This window comes from Chiloscyllium punctatum, chromosome 6 (genome assembly GCF_047496795.1).
Source record: "Chiloscyllium punctatum isolate Juve2018m chromosome 6, sChiPun1.3, whole genome shotgun sequence".
NCBI lineage: Eukaryota > Metazoa > Chordata > Chondrichthyes > Orectolobiformes > Hemiscylliidae > Chiloscyllium > Chiloscyllium punctatum.
The window spans coordinates 5,970,752-5,990,250 of NC_092744.1; the positions used below are offsets into that span (position 1 = coordinate 5,970,752).

The window sequence follows — 19,499 nt, forward strand, 5'->3', positions numbered from 1 at the left end:
TTTATGCGTATGTGAGAAACCTGAGAATGACGAGAACGAGAGTAGGTCCGATCAAGGACAGTAGTGGGAGATTAGATTAGATTACTTACAGTGTGGAAACAGGCCCTTCGACCCAACAAGTCCACGCCGACCCACCGAAGCGCAACCCACCCATACCCCTACATCTACCCCTTACCTAACACTACGGGCAATTTAGCATAGCTAATTCACCTGACCTGCACATCTTTGGAATGTGGGAGGAAACCGGAGCACCCGGAGGAAACCCACGCAGACACGGGGAGAATGTGCAAACTCCGCAGAGTCAGTCGCCTGAGGCGGGAATTGAACCCGGGTCTCTGGCGCTGTGAGGCAGCAGTGCTAACCACTGTGCCACCGTGCCGCCCACTAACTGTGTATTGAGTCGGAAGAGATAGGAGAGGTCTTGAACAAGTACTTCTCTTCAGTATTTACGAACGAGAGGGACCGTATTGTTGAAGAGGAGAGTGTGAAACTGACTGTTAAGCTAGAAGAGATACCTGTTAGGAAGGAAGATGTGTTGGACATTTTGAACAACTTGAGGATAGACAAGTCCCCCGGGCCTGACGGGATATATCCTACGATTATGTGGGAAGCAAGAGAGGAAATTGCAGTACCGTTGGCAATGATCTTCTCGTCTTCACTGGCAACGGCGGTGGTACCAAGGGACTGGAGAGTAGCGAATGTTGTGCCCCTGTTCAAAAAAGGGAATAGGGATAACCCCGGGAATTACAGGCCAGTTAGTCTTACTTCTGTGGTAGGCAAAGTAATGGAAAGGGTACTGAGGGATAGGATTTACGAGTATCTGGAAAGACACTGCTTGATTAGGGACAGCCAGCACGGATTTGTGAAGGGTAGGTCTTGCCTTACAAGTCTTATTGAATTCTTCGAGGAGGTGACCAAGCATGTGGATGAGGGTAGAGCAGTGGATGTAGTGTACATGGATTTTAGTAAGGCATTTGATAAGGTTCCCCATGGTAGGCTTATGCGGAAAGTCAGGAGGCATGGGATAGAGGGAAATTTGGCCAATTGGATAGAAAACTGGCTAACCGGTCGAAGGCAGAGAGTGGTGGTAGATGGTAAATATTCAGCCTGGAGCCCAGTTACAAGTGGAGTTCCGCAGGGATCAGTTCTGGGTCCTCTGCTGTTTGTAATTTTTATTAATGACTTAGATGAGGGAGTCGAAGGGTGGGTCAGTAAATTTGCAGATGATACGAAGATAGGTGGAGTTGTGGACAGTGAGGAGGGCTGTTGTCAGCTGCAGAGGGACTTAGATATGATGCAGAGCTGGGCTGAGGAGTGGCAGATGGAGGTCAACCCTGCCAAGTGTGAGGTTGTCCATTTTGGAAGAACAAATAAGAATGCGGAATACAGGGTTAATGGTAGGGTTCTTAGTCAGGTGGAGGAACAGAGGGATCTTGGGGTCTATGTACATAGATCTTTGAAGGTTGCCACTCAGGTGGATAGAGTTTGTAAGAAGGCCTATGGAGTATTATCGTTCATTAGCAGAGGGATTGAATTCAAGAGTCGTGAAGTGATGTTGCAGCTGTACAGGACTTTGGTTAGGCCACATTTGGAGTACTGTGTGCAGTTCTGGTCGCCTCACTTTAGGAAAGATGTGGAAGCTTTGGAGAGGGTGCAGAGAAGATTTACCAGGATGTTGCCTGGAATGGAGAGTAGGTCGTACGAGGATAGGTTGAGAGTTCTCGGCCTTTTCTCGTTGGAACGGCGAAGGATGAGGGGTGACTTGATAGAGGTTTATAAGATGATCAGAGGAATAGTTAGAGTAGACAGTCAGAAACTTTTTCCCCGGGTACAACACAGTGTTACAAGGGGACATAAATTTAAGGTGAAAGGTGGAAGGTATAGGGGAGATGTCAGGGGTGGGTTCTTTACCCAGAGAGTGGTGGGGGCATGGAATGCGCTGCCCATGGGAGTGGTAGAGTCAGAATCATTGGCGACCTTTAAGCGGCATTTGGATAGGTACATGGATGGGTGCTTAATCTAGGTTAGAAGTTCGGTACAACATCGTGGGCCGAAGGGCCTGTTCTGTGCTGTATTGTTCTATGTTCTATGTTCTAAAGAAACTCTTACAGTCTTCCTTAACATGACTGGCTAGCTTACCATCATATTTAATCTTTTCCCTCTTTATTTCATTTTTTGTTGCTGTCTGTTGATCTTTGTAAGGTCTTCCCAATCCTCTGGTTTCCCATTGTCCTTCGCAACATGCTTTCTCTTTTGCTTTTATGCTACCCCTGACTTCCCACATCAGCTATGATTGCCTCATCCTCCCATTACCATGTTTCTTTTTTCTTCGGATGCATCTCTGCTCTGTCTCTTGGATTACTCCCAGAAACTCCTACCATTGCAGGATTTCCTGCCTTTCCTATGAGGCTCCTCTCCCAGTCAATTCTGCCCAGCTCTTCCTTCGTGCCTCTGTAGTTGGCTTTATTCAGCTGTAATACCATTATCTCTGATTCTATCTTCTCCCTTCCAAATTGCAGAGTAAATGCAATCACACTATGATCATTGTCTCCTAAGGATTCCCTCACCTTAAGCACCCTTATCAAGTCTGCCTCATTGAATGACACTAAATCCAGTATTGCCTGTTCCCCCATGGGCTCCACCACAAACTGCTCCAAAACACCATCTCATAGACATTCCACAAATTCCTTTTCTTCCAATCCACTACCAACCTGATTTTCCCAGTCCACCTGCGTATTGAAATCCCCCATGATCACTACCTTTGCCTTTCTTACACACCCTTTCCTATCTCCTGGTGCATCTTGTGCCCCAGCTCCTGACTACAGTTTGGAGGCCTGGACATAACTCCAACAATGTTTTTTTTCATCTTTGTGGTTCCTCAATTCTATCCTCACAGATTCGACACCATCTGACCCTACTTTGTTTCTTACTATTGATCTAATTTCATTCCTTACTAATAAAGCCACCCCACCCCCTCTGCTCATCTGCTTGTCTTTCTGATAGGATATACATCCTTGGATATTCAGCTCCCAATCCTGATCCATGTCTCCGTGATGCCCACCACATCAATCCTGCCAATTTCGATCTGTGCCACTAGCTCATTTACCTTGTTCCTTATACTGCATGCATTCAGATATAACATCTTCAGTCCTGTATTAACCGTCCCTCTTCTCATTGCCTTTTGTTTGTCCAGTGTGCTTGAAGTTTGATTGTTAATCCTTTCCGTAAACTCTGTCCTGTTTGTGTCGGTGATGGAGACTTCAACAACTTCTCTGTCATGTCTTTCATATTTTTCCATGCAGTTGAATCCAATCCCACAGATGAAAACCTGCTGTTTTGTTTCCTATTGGCCATTATACTCCTTGGAGTTTTACCCTTTCCTTCCCCCTCACCCCAAGTCCTTTAGTTTAAAGTCCTGTTGACCACCCAATTTACCCTTTCCGTTAGAACATTGGTCCCAGCTCGGTTCAGGTGGAGACTGTCCCAACAGTACAGATCCCTCCTGTTCTAATACTGATGCCAGTGTCCCATTGGAAAGGAGCCCCTCTTTCCCACACCACTCCTCTAGCCATGTGTTTACTTCCCTTATTCTCGCGTCCCTACGCCAATTTGCACACGGCTCGGGCAGTAATCTGGAGATTATAACCCTTGAGGACCTGTTCTTTAATTTGGTTCCTAGCTCCTCATAATCCCTGAACAGATCCTCCATCTTCATCTCCAATATCCTTTCAAGCTGGTCAGGGATGTCCCTCACTCTGGCAACACGCCATAGACTGGACTCTGTATCCTGTTTACAAAGAATGCTTTATATTCCCCGAATTATAGAGTCTGCTATAACTACCACCTGTCCTTTTGCTGCTCCCTCTTCATTGAATCATAGAATCGCTCGAGTATGAAACAGACCCTTCAGCCCAACAAGTCCACACTGACTCTCCAAAGAGTAACCCACCCAGACCCATTGTCCTACCCTATATTTACCCCTGACTAATGCACCTAACCTACACACCCCTGAACACTACGGGCAATTTAGCATGGCCAACTCACCTGACCTCCACATCTTTGGATTGTGGGAGGGAGCCAGAGCACCCAGAGGAAACCCACGCAGACACAGGGAGAATGTGCAAATTCCACACAGACAGTCACTTGAGGCTGGAATCGAACCTGGGTCCTTGGTGCTGTGAGGCAGCAGTGTTAACCACTGAGCCACCGTGCCACCCCTCTTGAATGGCCTCCTGTGCCACAGTGCCATGGTCAGTTGCTTCATCCTCCCTGCAGCCCTTTTTCACATCCATGGGGAACAAAGAAATGACTGAGGAACTGAATAAGTAATTTGTGTCAGTCTTCACAGTGGAAGACATGAGTAATACCCCAAAACGTCAAGACAATCGGTGGGGGGGAGGTGGATGGGGGGCGGGGGGGGGGGGGGGGGGGATGTGGTGGTGGGGGAGCACAGGGATGAGTATGGTGGTAGAAGGTGCTAGAAAACCTGGAAGGTCTAAAGGTGGATAAATCACCTGGACCAAAAGGCCTACACCCCAGAGTTGTGAAGGAGACTGAAGAGTAAATGGAAGCTTTAGTAGCGAACTTTTAGGTATTGCTGGAGACAGGGAGGATTTTCCAGAGGAAAATCACAATGTAATCCCCCTTCTTTAAAAAGGGAGTAAGACAAAAGACAGGAAATTACAGGCTGCATAGTCTGACCTCAGTCATTAGAACATAGAACATAGCATATAGAATGTTACAGCGCAGTACAGGCCCTTCGGCCCTCGATGTTGCGCCAACCTGTGAAATTAATCTTATGCCCATCTATCCTACACTGTTCCATTATTATCCATAGGCAGGTCCAATGCCCATTTAAATGCCCCTAACATCAGCAAGTCTATTACTGTTGCAGTTAGGCTGTTACAAGCCCCTACTACTCTCTGAGTAAAGAAGTTACCCCTGATGTCTGACCTAAGTCTATCACCCCTCAATTTAAATCTATGTCCCCTCATGTTAGCCTTCACCATCCGAGGAAAAAAGGCTCTCACTGTCCACCCTAGCTAACCCTCTGATTATCTTATATGTCTCGAGTAAGTCACCTCTCAACTTTCTTCTTTCCAATAAAAACAGCCTCAGCTCCCTCAGCCTTTCCTCACAAGACCTCCCCTCCATACCAGGCAATGTCCTAGTAAATCTCCTCTGAACCTTTTCCAAAGCTTCCACATCCTTCCTATAATGCAGTGACCAGATCTGCACACAATACTCCAAGTGCGACCTTACCAGTGTCTTGTACAGCTGAAGCATGACCTCATGGCTCCGAAACTCAATCCCCTACCAATAATCGCCAACATACCATATGCCTTCTTGACAACACTATCAACCTGGGTGGCAACTTTCAGGGATTTATGCACCTGGGCACTGAGATCTCTCTGTTTATCTACACTGCCAAGAATTTTACAATTAGCCCAGTAATCTTCATTCCTGTTACTTATTCTGAAGTGATCTACCTCACACTTTTCCACATTAAACTCCATTTGCCACTTCTCAGCCCAGCTCTGCATCTTGTCTATGTCCCTCTGTAACCCACAACATCCTTCGACACTATCCACAACTCTGCCTACCTTAGTGTCATCTGCAAATTTACTAACCCATCCTCCTACACCCATGTCCAGATCATTTGTAAAAATGACAAACAGCAGTGACCCCAAAACAAATTCTTGCGGCACACCACTGGTAACTGAGCTCCAGGATGAACATTTCCCATCAACCACCACCCTCTGTCTTCTTTCAGCTAGCCAACTTTTGATCCAAACCGCTAACTCACCTTCAATCCCGAAACTCCTTATTTTGTACAATAGCCTAGATTAGATTAGATTCCCTACAGTATGGAAACAAGCCCTTCAGCCCAACAAGTCCACACCAACCCCCTGAAGAGTAACCCACCCAAACCCATTCCCCTACATTTACCCCTGCCTTATGGGTGGCACGGTGGCTCAGTGGTTAGCACTGCTCCCTCACAGCACCAGGGTCCCAGGTTCGATTCCAGCCTCGGGCAACAGTCTGTGTGGAGTTTGTACATTCTCCCTGTGTCTGTGTGGGTTTCCTCTGGGTGCTCCGGTTTCCTTCCACAGTCCAAAGATGTGCAGGTCAGGTGGATTGGCCATGCTAAACTGTCCATAGTGTTAGGTGCATTAGTCAGAGGGAAATGGGTCTGGGTGGGTTACTCTTCGGAGGGTTGATGTGGACTGGTTGGGCCGAAGGGCCTGTTTCCACACTGTAGGGAATCTAATCCAATCTAATGCACCTAACATACATATCCCTGAACACTATGGGCACTTTAGCATGGCCAATCCACCCTAACCTGCACATCTTTGGACTGTGTGAAGAAACCGGAGCACCCAGAGGAAACCCACACAGACACGGGGAGAACATGCAAACTCCACACAGACAGTCGCCCAAGGTATGATTGAACCCGGTTCTCTGGCATTGACCCAAGGTTCCTATCATGTGGAACCTTATCAAATGCCTTACTGAAGTCCACATACACCACATCAACTGCTTTACCTTCATCCACCTGCTTTGTCACCTTCTCGAAGAACTCAATAAGGTTAGTGAGGCACGACCTACCCTTCAAAAACCATGTTGACTATCCCTAATCAAATTATTCCTTTCCAGATGATTATAAATCCTATCTCTTACAACCTTTTCCAACACCTTACCCACAACCGAAGTAAGGCTCACTGGCCTATAATTACTAGGGTGGTCCTGACTCCCCTCCTTAAACAAGGGGACAACATTTGTGATCCTGCAGTCTTCTGGCACTACTTCTGTCGACAGTGATGACATAAAGATCAAAGCCAAAGGCTCTGCAATCGCCTCCCTGGCTTCCCAGAGAATCCAAGGATAAATCCCATCCAGCCCAGGGGTCTTATCTATTTTCAGATCTTCCAAAATTGCTAAAACCTCCTCCTTCTGGATTAGTGGTGCTGGAAGAGCACAGCAGTTCAGGCAGCTTCCAAGGGGCTTCGGATGCTGTCTGAACTGCTGTGCTCTTCCAGCATCACTAATCCAGAATCTGGTTTCCAGCATCTGCAGCTGAAAATGTGTTGCTGGAAAAGCGCAGCAGGTCAGGCAGCATCCAAGGAGCAGGAGAATCGACGTTTCGGGTATCAGCCCTTCTTCAGGAATGGCTTATGCCCGAAACGTCGATTCTCCTGTTCCTGCGCTTTTCCAGCAACACATTTTCAGCTCTGATCTCCAGCATCTGCAGTCCTCACTTTCTCCTTCCAGCATCTGCAGTCATTGTTAAAACCTCCTCCTTGTCAACCTCAATCCCATCTAATCTTGTAGCCTGTATCTCTGTATTCTCACTAACATTGCCCTTTTCCAATGTGAATACTAATGAAAAGTATTCATTAAGTGCTTCCTTTATGTCCTCAGATTCCACACACAACTTTCCACTACTATCCACTACTATCATTGATTGGCTCTAATCTTACTTTAGCCATTCTTTTATTCCTGATATCCTTGATCTTATCCACCAACAACTTCTCATGTCCCCTCCTGGCTCTTCTTAGCCTTCTCTTTTGATCTTTTCTGGCTAACTTATAACTCTCAAGCCTCCTATCTGAGCCTTCACACCTCATCCTCACATGAGCCTTGTTCTTCCTCTTGACAAGAGCTTCACCCTTGATAAGTTTTCCTTTGAATCCTCCCACCTCTTACAGATGAAAGGGGTAGCCATGGGCACCCACATGCGCCCCACTTGTGCCTGTCTCTTTGTCAGCTACGTGGAGCAATCCATCTTCCGTAGTTACACCAGCACCATTCCCCACCTCTTCCTCCGCTACATTGATGACTACATCGGCGCCACCTCATGCTCCCACGAGGAGATTGAACAGTTCATCAACGTCACCAACACATTCCACCCCGACCTTAAATTCACCTGGACCATCTGCTCCTTGATCAGGTGCTAGTGAGAGAGGATGACCTTTGACACAGAACTTATAAAGAAAAGATCAAGGATTGCACCTTATGCGAACGAATTGAAGACACATAAGATGGCTCTTAAATCTTTAATCAAATATACCCATTGCAGTATAACCTGGTGTCATGTGATTTTTGACCTTTTTCAACACAATCCAACACTGTCATCTCCACATGATTGAGACTAAGGGCAGCCATTGGATGTTATCTACCTGGACTTCCAGAAGGCCTTTGATAAGGTGTCTCACAGGAGGCTACGGAGTAAGATAAGGGCCCATGGTGTTAGAGGCAAGGTGCTAGCATGGTTAGAACCTTGGCTGTCTGGCAGAAAGCAGAGAGTGGGGATAAAAGGATTCTTCTCAGGATGGCAGCCAGTGGCAAGTGGTGTTCCTCAAGGCTCAGTGTTGGGACCACAACTTTTCATTTTATATATTAATGTTTGAGATGAAAGAACTGAGGGCATTCTGGCTAAGTTTGCAGATGATATAAAGGTAGGTAGAGGGATAGGAAGCATTGAGGAGACGGGGAGGCTGTAGAAGGATTTAGACATATTAGGAGAGTGGGCAAAGCAGTGGCAGATGGAGTACAACGTGGGAATGTGTGAGGTCATGCACTTTGGTAGGAAGACTAGAGACTATAAGGCTCTGGTGAGACCACATTTAGAGTATTTTGAGTCATTTTAGGCCCCATACCTCAGGAAGGATGTACTGGCCCTGAAGCAGACCCAGAGAAGGTTCATGAGAATGGTCCCAGGAATGAAAAGCTGAACATGTGAGGAATGTTGGATGACTCTGGGGACTACACTCTATTGACATTAGGAGGATGTGGGGAGATCTAATTCAAACTTACAGAATACTGAGCGGCCTGGACAGAGTGGATGTTGGGAAGGTGTTACCATTGGTAGGAGAGACTAGGACCCGAGGGAACAGCCTTACAGTAAAGGGAAGGCCTTTTAGACTGGTGATAAAGAGAAACTTCTTCAGCCAGAGAGTGGGGAATCTATGGATTCACTGCCACAGAAGGCTGGGGAGGCCACGTCATTGAGTGTATTTAAGACAGAGATAGACAAGTTCTTGATTGCTAAGGGGATCAAAGGTTACAGAGAAAAAGTGGGAGAATGGTGTTGAAAAACCTATCAGCCACGATTGAATGATGGAGTAGACTCAATCGGCTGAATGGCCTAATTTCTGCTCCTCTGGTTTATGGTCTTATAATAACCTGGGGGGCACAGTTTTAAGGTTTAGTGGAGGTTTGGAGGGGATTTTAGGAAAAGAATTTTCATCCAGAGGGTGATTGGTATCTGAACTCAGTGCCTGAAAGAGTGAAAGAGGCAGGAACCTGCAAGATATTTGAGAAGTATCTAGCTGTGCACTTGAAACGTCATAGCATGCAAAGCAGAGGCAGTGTCCCTATATTTGAGCTCAGAGATGCAAGTTCAAGTGCCACTCGCTCCATCACTGATTAGAAAATATCTACAAGGCTACAGAGTGGATTGTTGCATGGTAACTTCCAAACTGCTGTGCCTGAACATCTGGGTTCAAGTTTCACCTTGTCAGTTTCTGAACAGGTTGAATAGAAAATATCTATAAGTCTATAAGCCAAGAGCTGAAAAATAGCTTCAGAATAGATGGGACAAAAACAGAAATTGCTGGAAAAGCTCAGCAGGTCTGGCAGCATCTATGGAGAGAAATCAGAGTTAGCGCTTCAGGATCAGTTCTGAGGAAGGGTCACTAGATGTGAAACGTTATCTCTGATTTCTCTCCACAGATGCTGCCAGACCTGCTGAGCTTTTCCAGTAATTTCTGTTTCGGTTTCTGATTTTCAGCATCACAGTTTCTTCAGTTTTTATGGAGAATAAGAAGAACTAGCAAAATCATAGAATCCCTACAGTGTGGAAGCAGGCCATTCAGCCCATACTGACTATTCAAAGAGCATCCCACCCAGATCCACTTCCCCTATAACCCTGCATTTCCCATGGCAAACCCACACATTCCTGAACACTGTGGGTAATTTAGCATGGCCAATTCACCCTAATCTGCTCATCTTTGGACTATAGGAAGAAACCAGAACACCTGGAGGAAACTCGCACAGACATGGGGGAGAATGTGGAAACACCATACAGTCACCTGGGGGGTGGAACCAAACCCAGATCCATGGTGCTGTGAAGCAGCAGTGCTAACCACTAAAGCCACCGTGCCACTCAGCACTGACACAATGAGTGAAAGAAGCTCACCCTGTGCTGTTAAAAAACTCTCTAACTCTTAAAATTTCAAAGTGTACAACAAGCAATTTTGCATTTTGTTGGTTTAAATATTTGTGAACATTTTTAGATATGCATAGGGATTGTCTAAAATCTGTGGATTAAGGCAGATTATTGTATGAATTAAAAGCATCAAATTTTGCTTTGTTAGGTGTGTGCTATACAAGTGAAAACAACTGGGAAGATGTACGCCTGTAAACAGCTGGATAAGAAACGGCTGAAAAAGAAGCATGGAGAGGAGATGGCCCTCCTCGAGAAAGAAATCTTGGAAAAGGCGAACAGCCCATTTATTGTCAGTTTGGCCTATGCGTATGAAACCAAGAACTACCTGTGCTTGGTCATGACCTTGATGAATGGAGGAGATCTGAAGTTTCACATTTACAACATCGGAGAACGGGGAATCGAAATGAAGCGTACGATATTTTATGCAGCCCAGATTACTTGTGGAATCCTGCATCTTCACTCTATAAAGATTGTGTACCGCGACATGAAACCAGAAAATGTGCTTTTGGATGACAATGGCAACTGTAGGCTCTCAGATTTGGGGCTTGCAGTCAAAGTGAAAGAGGGTAAATCCATTACACGTATTGTAAGTACATTCAGACACGGTAAATACCCAGAAATTATTGTGTGGCAATTCTATGACTTTAAGAAGTGCATTTTGTCCTTTTTTAAAAAGAATTTGAGACAAAGGCGAAGAGCAGTCTGCTCAAAGCCAGTAAACAGCTTGTGAGGCCCTGGGTTGTTTTTTCTGAGGTTGGAACAATAGAAGCAGCCTGAATGGGTGGGGTCAAGCTCCCACAGAACCAGGATTCTCAGTTTTAGCTTTTAGCAGTTGCTGAGATCTTGAAGCTGGATGTGGAAGCTCTTATTCCTCTCTCTATTACAACAAAAATCTGGGGCCCTCTTCCTACTGCTAGAACTGCATGTGAGACAACCTGTTTTACTGAATTTGCCTTTGCATATGGTGTGTTTATGGGGTGTTACTATATCGGAACAGTAAATTAGTAATTGGTTTTAATATATATATATATGTATTCTTTTGTTAAGCATTTCAACAGACTTACAGTTAAGCCAATTATTTATTTTCTTTTTATTTTGTCTGTATTTTAACTGTAGTATAAAAATGTGTCGATAGGTTGACCAATCAAATTGCATCTGGAATACAATGCCTTACACTTACCTTTAAAATAAGAAAAAGTTAAAATCTACACTATCTTCTTAGTATATTTTGACGGGGTTTGGTCTAGTATATAACAATGTGTTGTGGAAATTGGGTAATATCCAATGACAAATATGCCAAGGAAGCAATTGTATTACTATTGCATCAGCAGATAAGAGAAATTCTTTAATTATAACGTTGGAATTAGTTATCTCCTCTGTGTTATTCTGTCATAAAATTCACACTCTGTAAATTTGCACAGTCGGGATAATTTGGATTGTAGCTTTCACTAACTGTGCATTTGCGGTACAATGGAGAAATTAAAGAGTTGCTGTCTGATTTTATTGAGCTGAGGTGTGGTTTAGCAAAGCTGGATGGGAAACAGTGACTTAAAGATAAGTCAGTGTAGGAGCAGTGAGAGGGAATTCAGGAGGTTCAGAGTAAAGGCATCCCCACAAAGAGAAAGCTGAAGCATGCCTGCATGTCAAGAGGTTAACAGCCTAAGATAAGGCAAAAAAAAAGAAAGCTTGTGTTTAGCACCTAGAATTCTACTACAGAAAGCCAAGAGGAATATAGAAAGTGGAGGAATGTCAAGAAAGGAAGTAAGAAAGCAAAGTGGGGGATGGGCTTAAAAGCATATTGACAATTGGCTTGCCCATAGAAGGCAGAGGGTAATGGTGTTAGGTTTGTCAGGCTGGAGATCCATGACTAGTGGTGTTCCACAGGGATTCGTACTGGGACCGCTGCTGTTTGTGATTTATATATATGACTTGGATAAAAATGTAGGTACGTGGGTAAGTCAGTTTGCTGATGCTATAAAGATTGGTGGAGTTATGGATATTGTGGATATGGGGTGAGAAATGGCAGATGGTGTTTAATCTGGGTAAGTGTGAGGTGTTACACTTTGGGAGATTAAATGTTAAGGAAAAGTATACAGTTAGTGGCAGGATCGTGAACAGCATTGATGTACAGAGGGATCTTGGGGTTCAAGTCCATAGCTCCCTGAGAGTGGCCACACAAATAGAAAGGGTGGTAAAGAAGACGTATGACATAGAACATAAAACAGTACAACACAGTACAGGCCCTTCAGCCCACACAATTGTGCCCAGCATTTATCTTAATGGGTTTTGAGAAGATTTGTAGTTCAGGTTGAGGTTCTGGATGTAAATTTGCTCACTGAGCTGGAAGGTTCATTTCCAGACCTTTCGTCACCCTATTAGGTAACATCTTCAGTGGGCCTCATGCAAAGCACTGCTAATAATTCCTGCTTTCTATTTATAAATTTGGGTTTCTTTGAGCTGGTGATGTCATTTCCTATGTAAGGATACTAGCGAGAGAGGGTCATGTCATTTTGTGGCACATACAGATAAAGAAGGACACCACTTCGACTGGGACAACATATCCGTCCTAGGACAAGCCAAAAAAAAGACACGCACAAGAATTCCTAGAAGCATGGCATTCCAACTGGAACTCTATCAACAAACACATTGAGTTAGACCCCATCTACCAACCCCTGAGAAAAAGAACAGGAAGTGACTTCACCACAGGAAATGACACCATCACAGGAAATGACTTCATCACAGGAAATGACATCACCAACACAAAGAAACCCAAACACATAAATAGAAATCAGGAATTATCAGCAGTGCTTAACCTGAGGCCCACTGAAGACGTTACCTAGTAGTGTGAAGAAATGTCTGGAAACGAACCTTCCAGCTCAGCGAGCAAACCTACATCCAGATTTAACTTAATCTAAGATCAATCTAGCCTACACACCCCTCAATTTACTTCTGTCCATGTGGTTGTCCAACAGTCCCTTAAATGTCCCTAATGTTTCTGACTCTACTACCACCAGTGGCAGTGCATTCCATCACTCTCTGCGTAAAGAACCTATCTCTGACATCTCCCCATACCTTCCTTCAATCACCGGAAAATTATGACCCCTCGTGAGAGCCATTTCTGCCCTGGGGAAATGTCTCTGGCTACCTACTCTATCTATGCCTCTTATTACCTTCTACACGTCTATCCAGTCACCTCTCTTCCTTCTTCTCTCCAGTGTGAAAAGCCCCAGCTCACTCAACCTCTCTTCATAAGACATACCTTCCAATCCAGTCAGCAACCTGGTAAATCTCCTCTGCACCCTCTCTAAAGCATCTACATCCTTCCTGATAATGAGGTGACCAGAACCGGACACAATATTCTAAGTGTGGTCTAACCAGGGATTTATAGAGCTGCAGCAAAACCTCACGGCTCTTAAATCCCCCTATTAATGAAAGCCAAAATACCATACGCCTTCCTAACAACCCTATCAACTTGGGTGGCAACTTTGAGGGATCTATATAAATGGACCCCAAGATTCCACTGTTCCTCCACACTGCCAAGAATCATGTCTTTAACCCTGTATTCAGCATTCAAATTCGACCTTCCAAAATGAATCCCTTTGTATTTAACCAGGTTGAATCCCATCTGCCACTTCTCAGCCCAGCTCTGCATCCTGTCAATGTCTTGTTGGAGCCTGCAACAGCCCTTGACATTATATACAACAGCACTGACCTCTGTGTCATCAGCAAACTTACTAATCCACCCTTCTGCTCTCTCATCCAAGTCATTTATAAAAACTACAAAGAGCAGAGGACCAAGAACAGATCCCTGTAGGACACCACTGGTCACCAACCTCCAGGCAGAATACTTTCCATCCACGATCACTCGCTATCTTCTTTTGGCCAGCCAATTCTGTAGTCAGACAGCCAGATATCCCTGTATTCCATACCTCCTAACTTTCTGAATTTTAAACTTGCTTTAAAGGCAACATGCTTGCCCTTATTGGTTGGGGAATTGAGTACAGGAGTCAGGATGTCATGGTGTAGCTTTATCAGACTTTGATTAGGCCACACTTAGATTATTGCATTCAATTCTGGTCGCCACATTACAGGAAGGATGTGGAGATTTGGAGAGGGTGCAGAAGAGGTTTACCAGGATGCTGCCTGGATTAGAGGGAATGAACTATAAAGAGAGGCTAGACAAACTTGGGGTGTTTTCTCTGGAGCAACGGAAGCTGAGGGGAGACTTGATAGAAGTTGATAAAATTATGGGATGCACAGATAGGGTTGACAGTCAGATTCTTTTTCCCCAGTATTGAAATATCTAACACTAGGGGGCATACATTTAAGGTAGGTAAAAACAAGACATACATTTAAGGTGAGGGGGGCAAGTTCAAAGGAGATGTGAGGGACAAGTCATTTTACCCAGAGAGTGGTAGGAATCTAGAATACGCTGCCAGGGGTGGTGGTGGCGGCAGGTACAATAGGGGCAATTTAAGGGCCTTTTAGATAAGCACATGGAAATGTGAGGAATAGAGGGATATGGACCAAGGACAGGCAGAATGGATTAGTTTCATTTGGCATCATGTTTAGCACTATGTCGTTCCTGTGCTGTACTGTTCTATGTTCTAAGCAAAATAAATGTGAACCCAAAGATGTTTTATCAATACGTTAAAAGTAAGAGGATAACTATGGAAAGCATAGGGCCTATGAGAGGTAACCTATGTAATCAGGTATGGAAGGTTTGAGTTATAAAGAAAGCGGTGATAAACTGGGATAAACTTTTCTCATTGGAATCTAGGAGGTTGAGAGGTAACCTGATAAAAGTTTATAAAATCATGAAGGGTATAGATAGGGCTAATGGGAGGTGTCTTTTCCCTCGGATGAGGGATTTCAAGACTAGGGGGCACATTTATAAGGTTAGAGGAGAGAGATTTAAAATACAAGGGGCAAATCTTTTACACAGAGGGTGGTTCATGTGTGAAATTAACTTCCTGAGGAAGTGGTGAATGTGGGCGTAATTACAATGTTTAAACGACTTTTAATTAGTACATGAATAGGAAAGATTTGGAGGGATATGGGCCAGGAGCAGGCAGGTGGGACCAGCATGGACTGGTTAGACCAAAGGGTCTGTTTCTGTACTGTATGACTCTATAATTCTACATGTGGAGGTGGAAGGTGGCAGTATGGTGCTTTATTAATACACTGTGTCTGTCTTCATAAAGCAGAGGGATGATGTTGATATTGCAGTTAAGGAGGAGTATGAAGTATTGAATGTGACAAACATAGAGAGGAAGGTGTATTAATGGAATAAACATCCTTGACAAAGGATAAAACATCAGCACGGAATGACATGTACCTCAAGCTGTTAAAGGAAGTCGGGAGAGTGTAACAGTCATTTCTGGTCACGTCAATATTGTACTCAAGATGATACCGAGGAAATGATGCAAGGAGTGGAGGATACAGCTCTAAGGAGAAATCTGATTGGGTGGGTTTGTTCTCCTGGGAACAGAGGAGTCTACCGGGAGGTTTGATTGAGATGTTTGGTATTGTGGAGGTTCAGAGCATGTGATAGACCTCAGCAGAAAAGTCGGTGACTAAAGGACATAAACAGAAGTGATTAATAGAAAGATTAGAAGAGGGAATGAGGAGTAGAGTTTTTATTCAGAAGGTGGAAGGAGGTTTGACCTGACTGCGTGAAGAGTAATAGACACAAAAATCCTGGACTAATGTAAGAAGAGCCTGGATATGCATTTTAATTGCTGTAGCCTGCTGGGCAGCAGACCAAATGATTGAACGTGGGATTAGGCTTGGTGTCTTGTTGGTTACCTCAGGCAGGATGGGCCAAGGGGCCTCTTTCTGTACTGTAAGCAGTCTGTGATTTGTCCTGCTCCTTCACTATTCACGCCCATCCTGGTCTATGCCAATAGACTCTTTATTAAACACAGAGATAGGGGTGGTGATACTTATCCACAGGACACTTACCAAACGCACAAATATCTAATTTATTCAAATTAATTTTTAACAGTTTTTCAAGTCTTAACTATTATGAATCTATCTCTCTGGCACTAAAATTGTGATTTATAAATGTGGAGTGAAATCCTTCTTAATTATAGTTGGAAATTGTTTGAAAAGAAAACCATTTTAACCTGACATTTCTGTCTCTTTTATTCCTAATATTTTCCTCATTTTATTTTTTGTGCACATCCCCTGGTTAGACGCTGCAGGGAGAATTCCCTGGTACCACAGAGATGGAGCTGGTTGCAGGAAACGCTGATTGGTTGATGTAACATGCTGTTACTCTCCCCGTTTACACACGCCCCAGGTCCTTGCAAATGATTCCACACCAAACTTATTTTTTATTCATTAATGAGATGTGGGCATCCCTGGCCAAGATTTATTACCCTTCCCTAATTGCCCTTAACAAGATGTTGATGAACTGGCTTCTTGAACCACTGCAATTCATGTGGTTTGGTACACCTGTAGTGCTGAGCCACTGCAGTGTCCCTTGGATACAGTACACACTGCTGTTCCTGTGCATCATTGGATAGAGTAACAGTAAAAGATGGTGGAAAGACATCCAGTGAGATGTTCCACTTGATGATGTTGAGCTTTTTGGGTATTGTTGGATCAACACTGATCCAGACAAGTGGAGAGACTTCCATCACTTTGTTAATGTGGTTGAATTCATTAAGTTTCTTGTCATGGTAATTCTCCAAGGCACGGCGATGGGTTGGGTATTCGCCATTGACAATGCCATTGAATGTCAACATTATGAAGGGAATAGATATGATAGAAGCAGGGAGGTTGTTTCTATTGGCGGGTGAAACTGGAACAAGAGGGCATCACCTCAAAATGAGGGGGAGCAGATTTCAGACTGAGCTAAGGAGGAACTTCTTCATTCAAAGGGTTGTGAATCTGTGGAATTGCCTGCCCAGTGAAGCAGTTCAGGCTGCCTCGTTGAATGTTTTTAAGGCAAAGACAAATTTTTGAACAGTAAAGGAATTAGGGGATACGGTGAGGGGGTGAGGGGGTGGGTAAGTGGAGCTGAGGCCGTGAAAGATCAGCCATGATCTTATTGAATGGCAGAACAGACTCGATGGGCCTGATGGCATACTCCTGCTCCGAGTTATTATGTTTTTATTCTTTGGGGAAGGTCATTGGCTCCTTTACAAGTGGCACAAATATTACTTGCCACTTATCAACTCAAGCCCGAATGTTGTTCGAATGCTGCAGCATGTGATCAGATAAAACTGGAAATAGTGAAAATCATCAGCAAATATCCCAGCTTCTGACCTTGATGTTGGAGGGGATGTCATTGGTGAAGCTGCAGGTTGGGCCCAGGACATTGACCTGAGGAACTCCTGTAGCTTTGTCCTGGGGCTGAGGAGATGGACCTCCAACAACCACCCCAAGCATCTTTTCTTGTGCAAACTAACCAGACAGAGGAGAGATATCCTAGGAGAAAGTGAGGACTGCAGATGCTGGAGACCAGAGTTGAAAAGTGTGGTGCTGGAAAAGCGCAGCAGGCCAGGCAGCATCCGAGGAGCAGGAGAATCGATGTTTCGGGCAGAAGCCCTTCTTCAGGAATGAGGCTGGTGTGCCAAGTGGGCTGAGATAAAAGGTTGGGGGGGGGGGTATTTGAGGGAGGGGCGCTGGAGAGATATCCCTCCAGTTTCCCCTGGTTTCAATTTTGCTCGAGTTGCTTGATGCCACACTCTGTCAAACACTGCTTTGATGCCAACAGTGTTCACTGTCACCTTTTTGTCCATGCTGGGGCCAAGGCTGTAATGTGGTATAGAGCTGAGTGGCCCTGGCAGAGATTAACCTGAATATCAGTGAGCAGGTATTACTGATTAACTGCCACGTAGTAACATGCTGAGTGACAGTTTCCCTCATTTTTCTGATGGGTCAGTAATTAGTTGGATTGGATTTGCCTTGCTCTTTCTGACATTTTCAGTTGGATGTGTGATGGACCAGGCCAGACCCCCTCAAAACATTTCAAGAAAGTAGCCCGAGCCCTAACTTTGATAGTTGCTTTAAGCAGGTGTAGAGTGGATACTCTCGGAGTGATGCAATTGGTCCAACCAAGTTGCGTTAAACAAAACAGAATTTATTTACAAGTTTACCGAATGAAACACAACAAAACAGAACAGAATAAGAATAACTTAACCTATCCAAAAACCCAACAGATTACCCCAGCTTAATGATGTTGTTCCAAATACTTGCAACAATCCCCAGAAACACCCCTTCTCAAAAGAAGTAAAATCAAACCCAGGTTCTTATAGGAGACAAGTCAGCGAGAGGGAGGGTCAGCATGGACCTGCTTCTTTGCATCCAACAGCTTCACAACTGACTGCTCACTAAAACCAAACCAAACCAGAGAAAAACTGAGCTGGGAGAACTGGCCACTCCCCTTTCATTGTACAAGTGTTTGTTTTAAACTTGAAAGCTTTTTTCCTGAGGCAGTATCTGTTAGCTATAATCAAACTGGCCCTAAAACCCATCCAAGCCAGACCTTTCAGAATCGCTGCTTTTACAACCTCCATGAACAAAAAAAAGCATCCAAGGACAGCATAACCTTGTTAAGATTCAATTAGATTAGATTATCTACAGTGTGAAAACAGGTCATTTGGCCCAACAAGTCTGCACTGACCCTCCGAAGAGTAACCCACCCAGATCCATTCCCTTACCCTATTACTCTGCATTTACTCCTGACTAATGCCCCCAGCCTACACATCCCTGAACACTATGGGCACGGACAATCTGCCTAACCTAATCATCGTTGGATTGTGGGAGGAAACAGGACTATCTGGAGAAAACCCACACAGACACGGGGAGAATGTGTAAACTCCACACAGACTGTCGCTCATGGCGGGAATCGAACTCGGGTCCCTGGCGCTGTGAGGCAGCAGTGCTAACCACTGAGCCACTGTTAAAGGAGCAGCATCATCACAGATGCCAGTAGTACTGTAACAACCTGTCCAAGCATTTGTAGTTCAAGATAACAAACACATAGTACTCTTTCTGGGGTGTTGTCAGGGGTCATAACCTTTGAGGGTCTGTGCTTTCAACTGTGCCCTGGGATCACATGCAGTAAATCAAATTCAATGAAAGATGGCTTGCTATGGACCCTCAGAGGAGGCTGAGATGGATGGTCCACTCCACATTACTGGCTAAAGATAATAAGTATTGGTCACCTTGGTCCCAGTCTCTCATGAGAGACTGACAACTGGTGGTGAGTTTAACCTGAGGGTCACCATGCCTCAGGTGAAGAGCAAGATCAAGA

The 19,499-nt window shown here is 44.6% G+C and overlaps 1 protein-coding gene across 1 annotated transcript in view; it reads left to right on the plus strand.

Moving 5' to 3' along the window:
* LOC140478684 (rhodopsin kinase grk7-a-like) overlaps positions 1-19,499 on the plus strand; it is a 48,995-nt gene that overhangs the window by 9,318 nt on the left and 20,178 nt on the right. The window contains exon 2 of the mRNA XM_072571956.1: positions 10,380-10,817. Within this exon, the coding sequence (XP_072428057.1) occupies positions 10,380-10,817 (438 nt within the window). The remainder of the gene's footprint in view (positions 1-10,379; positions 10,818-19,499) is intronic.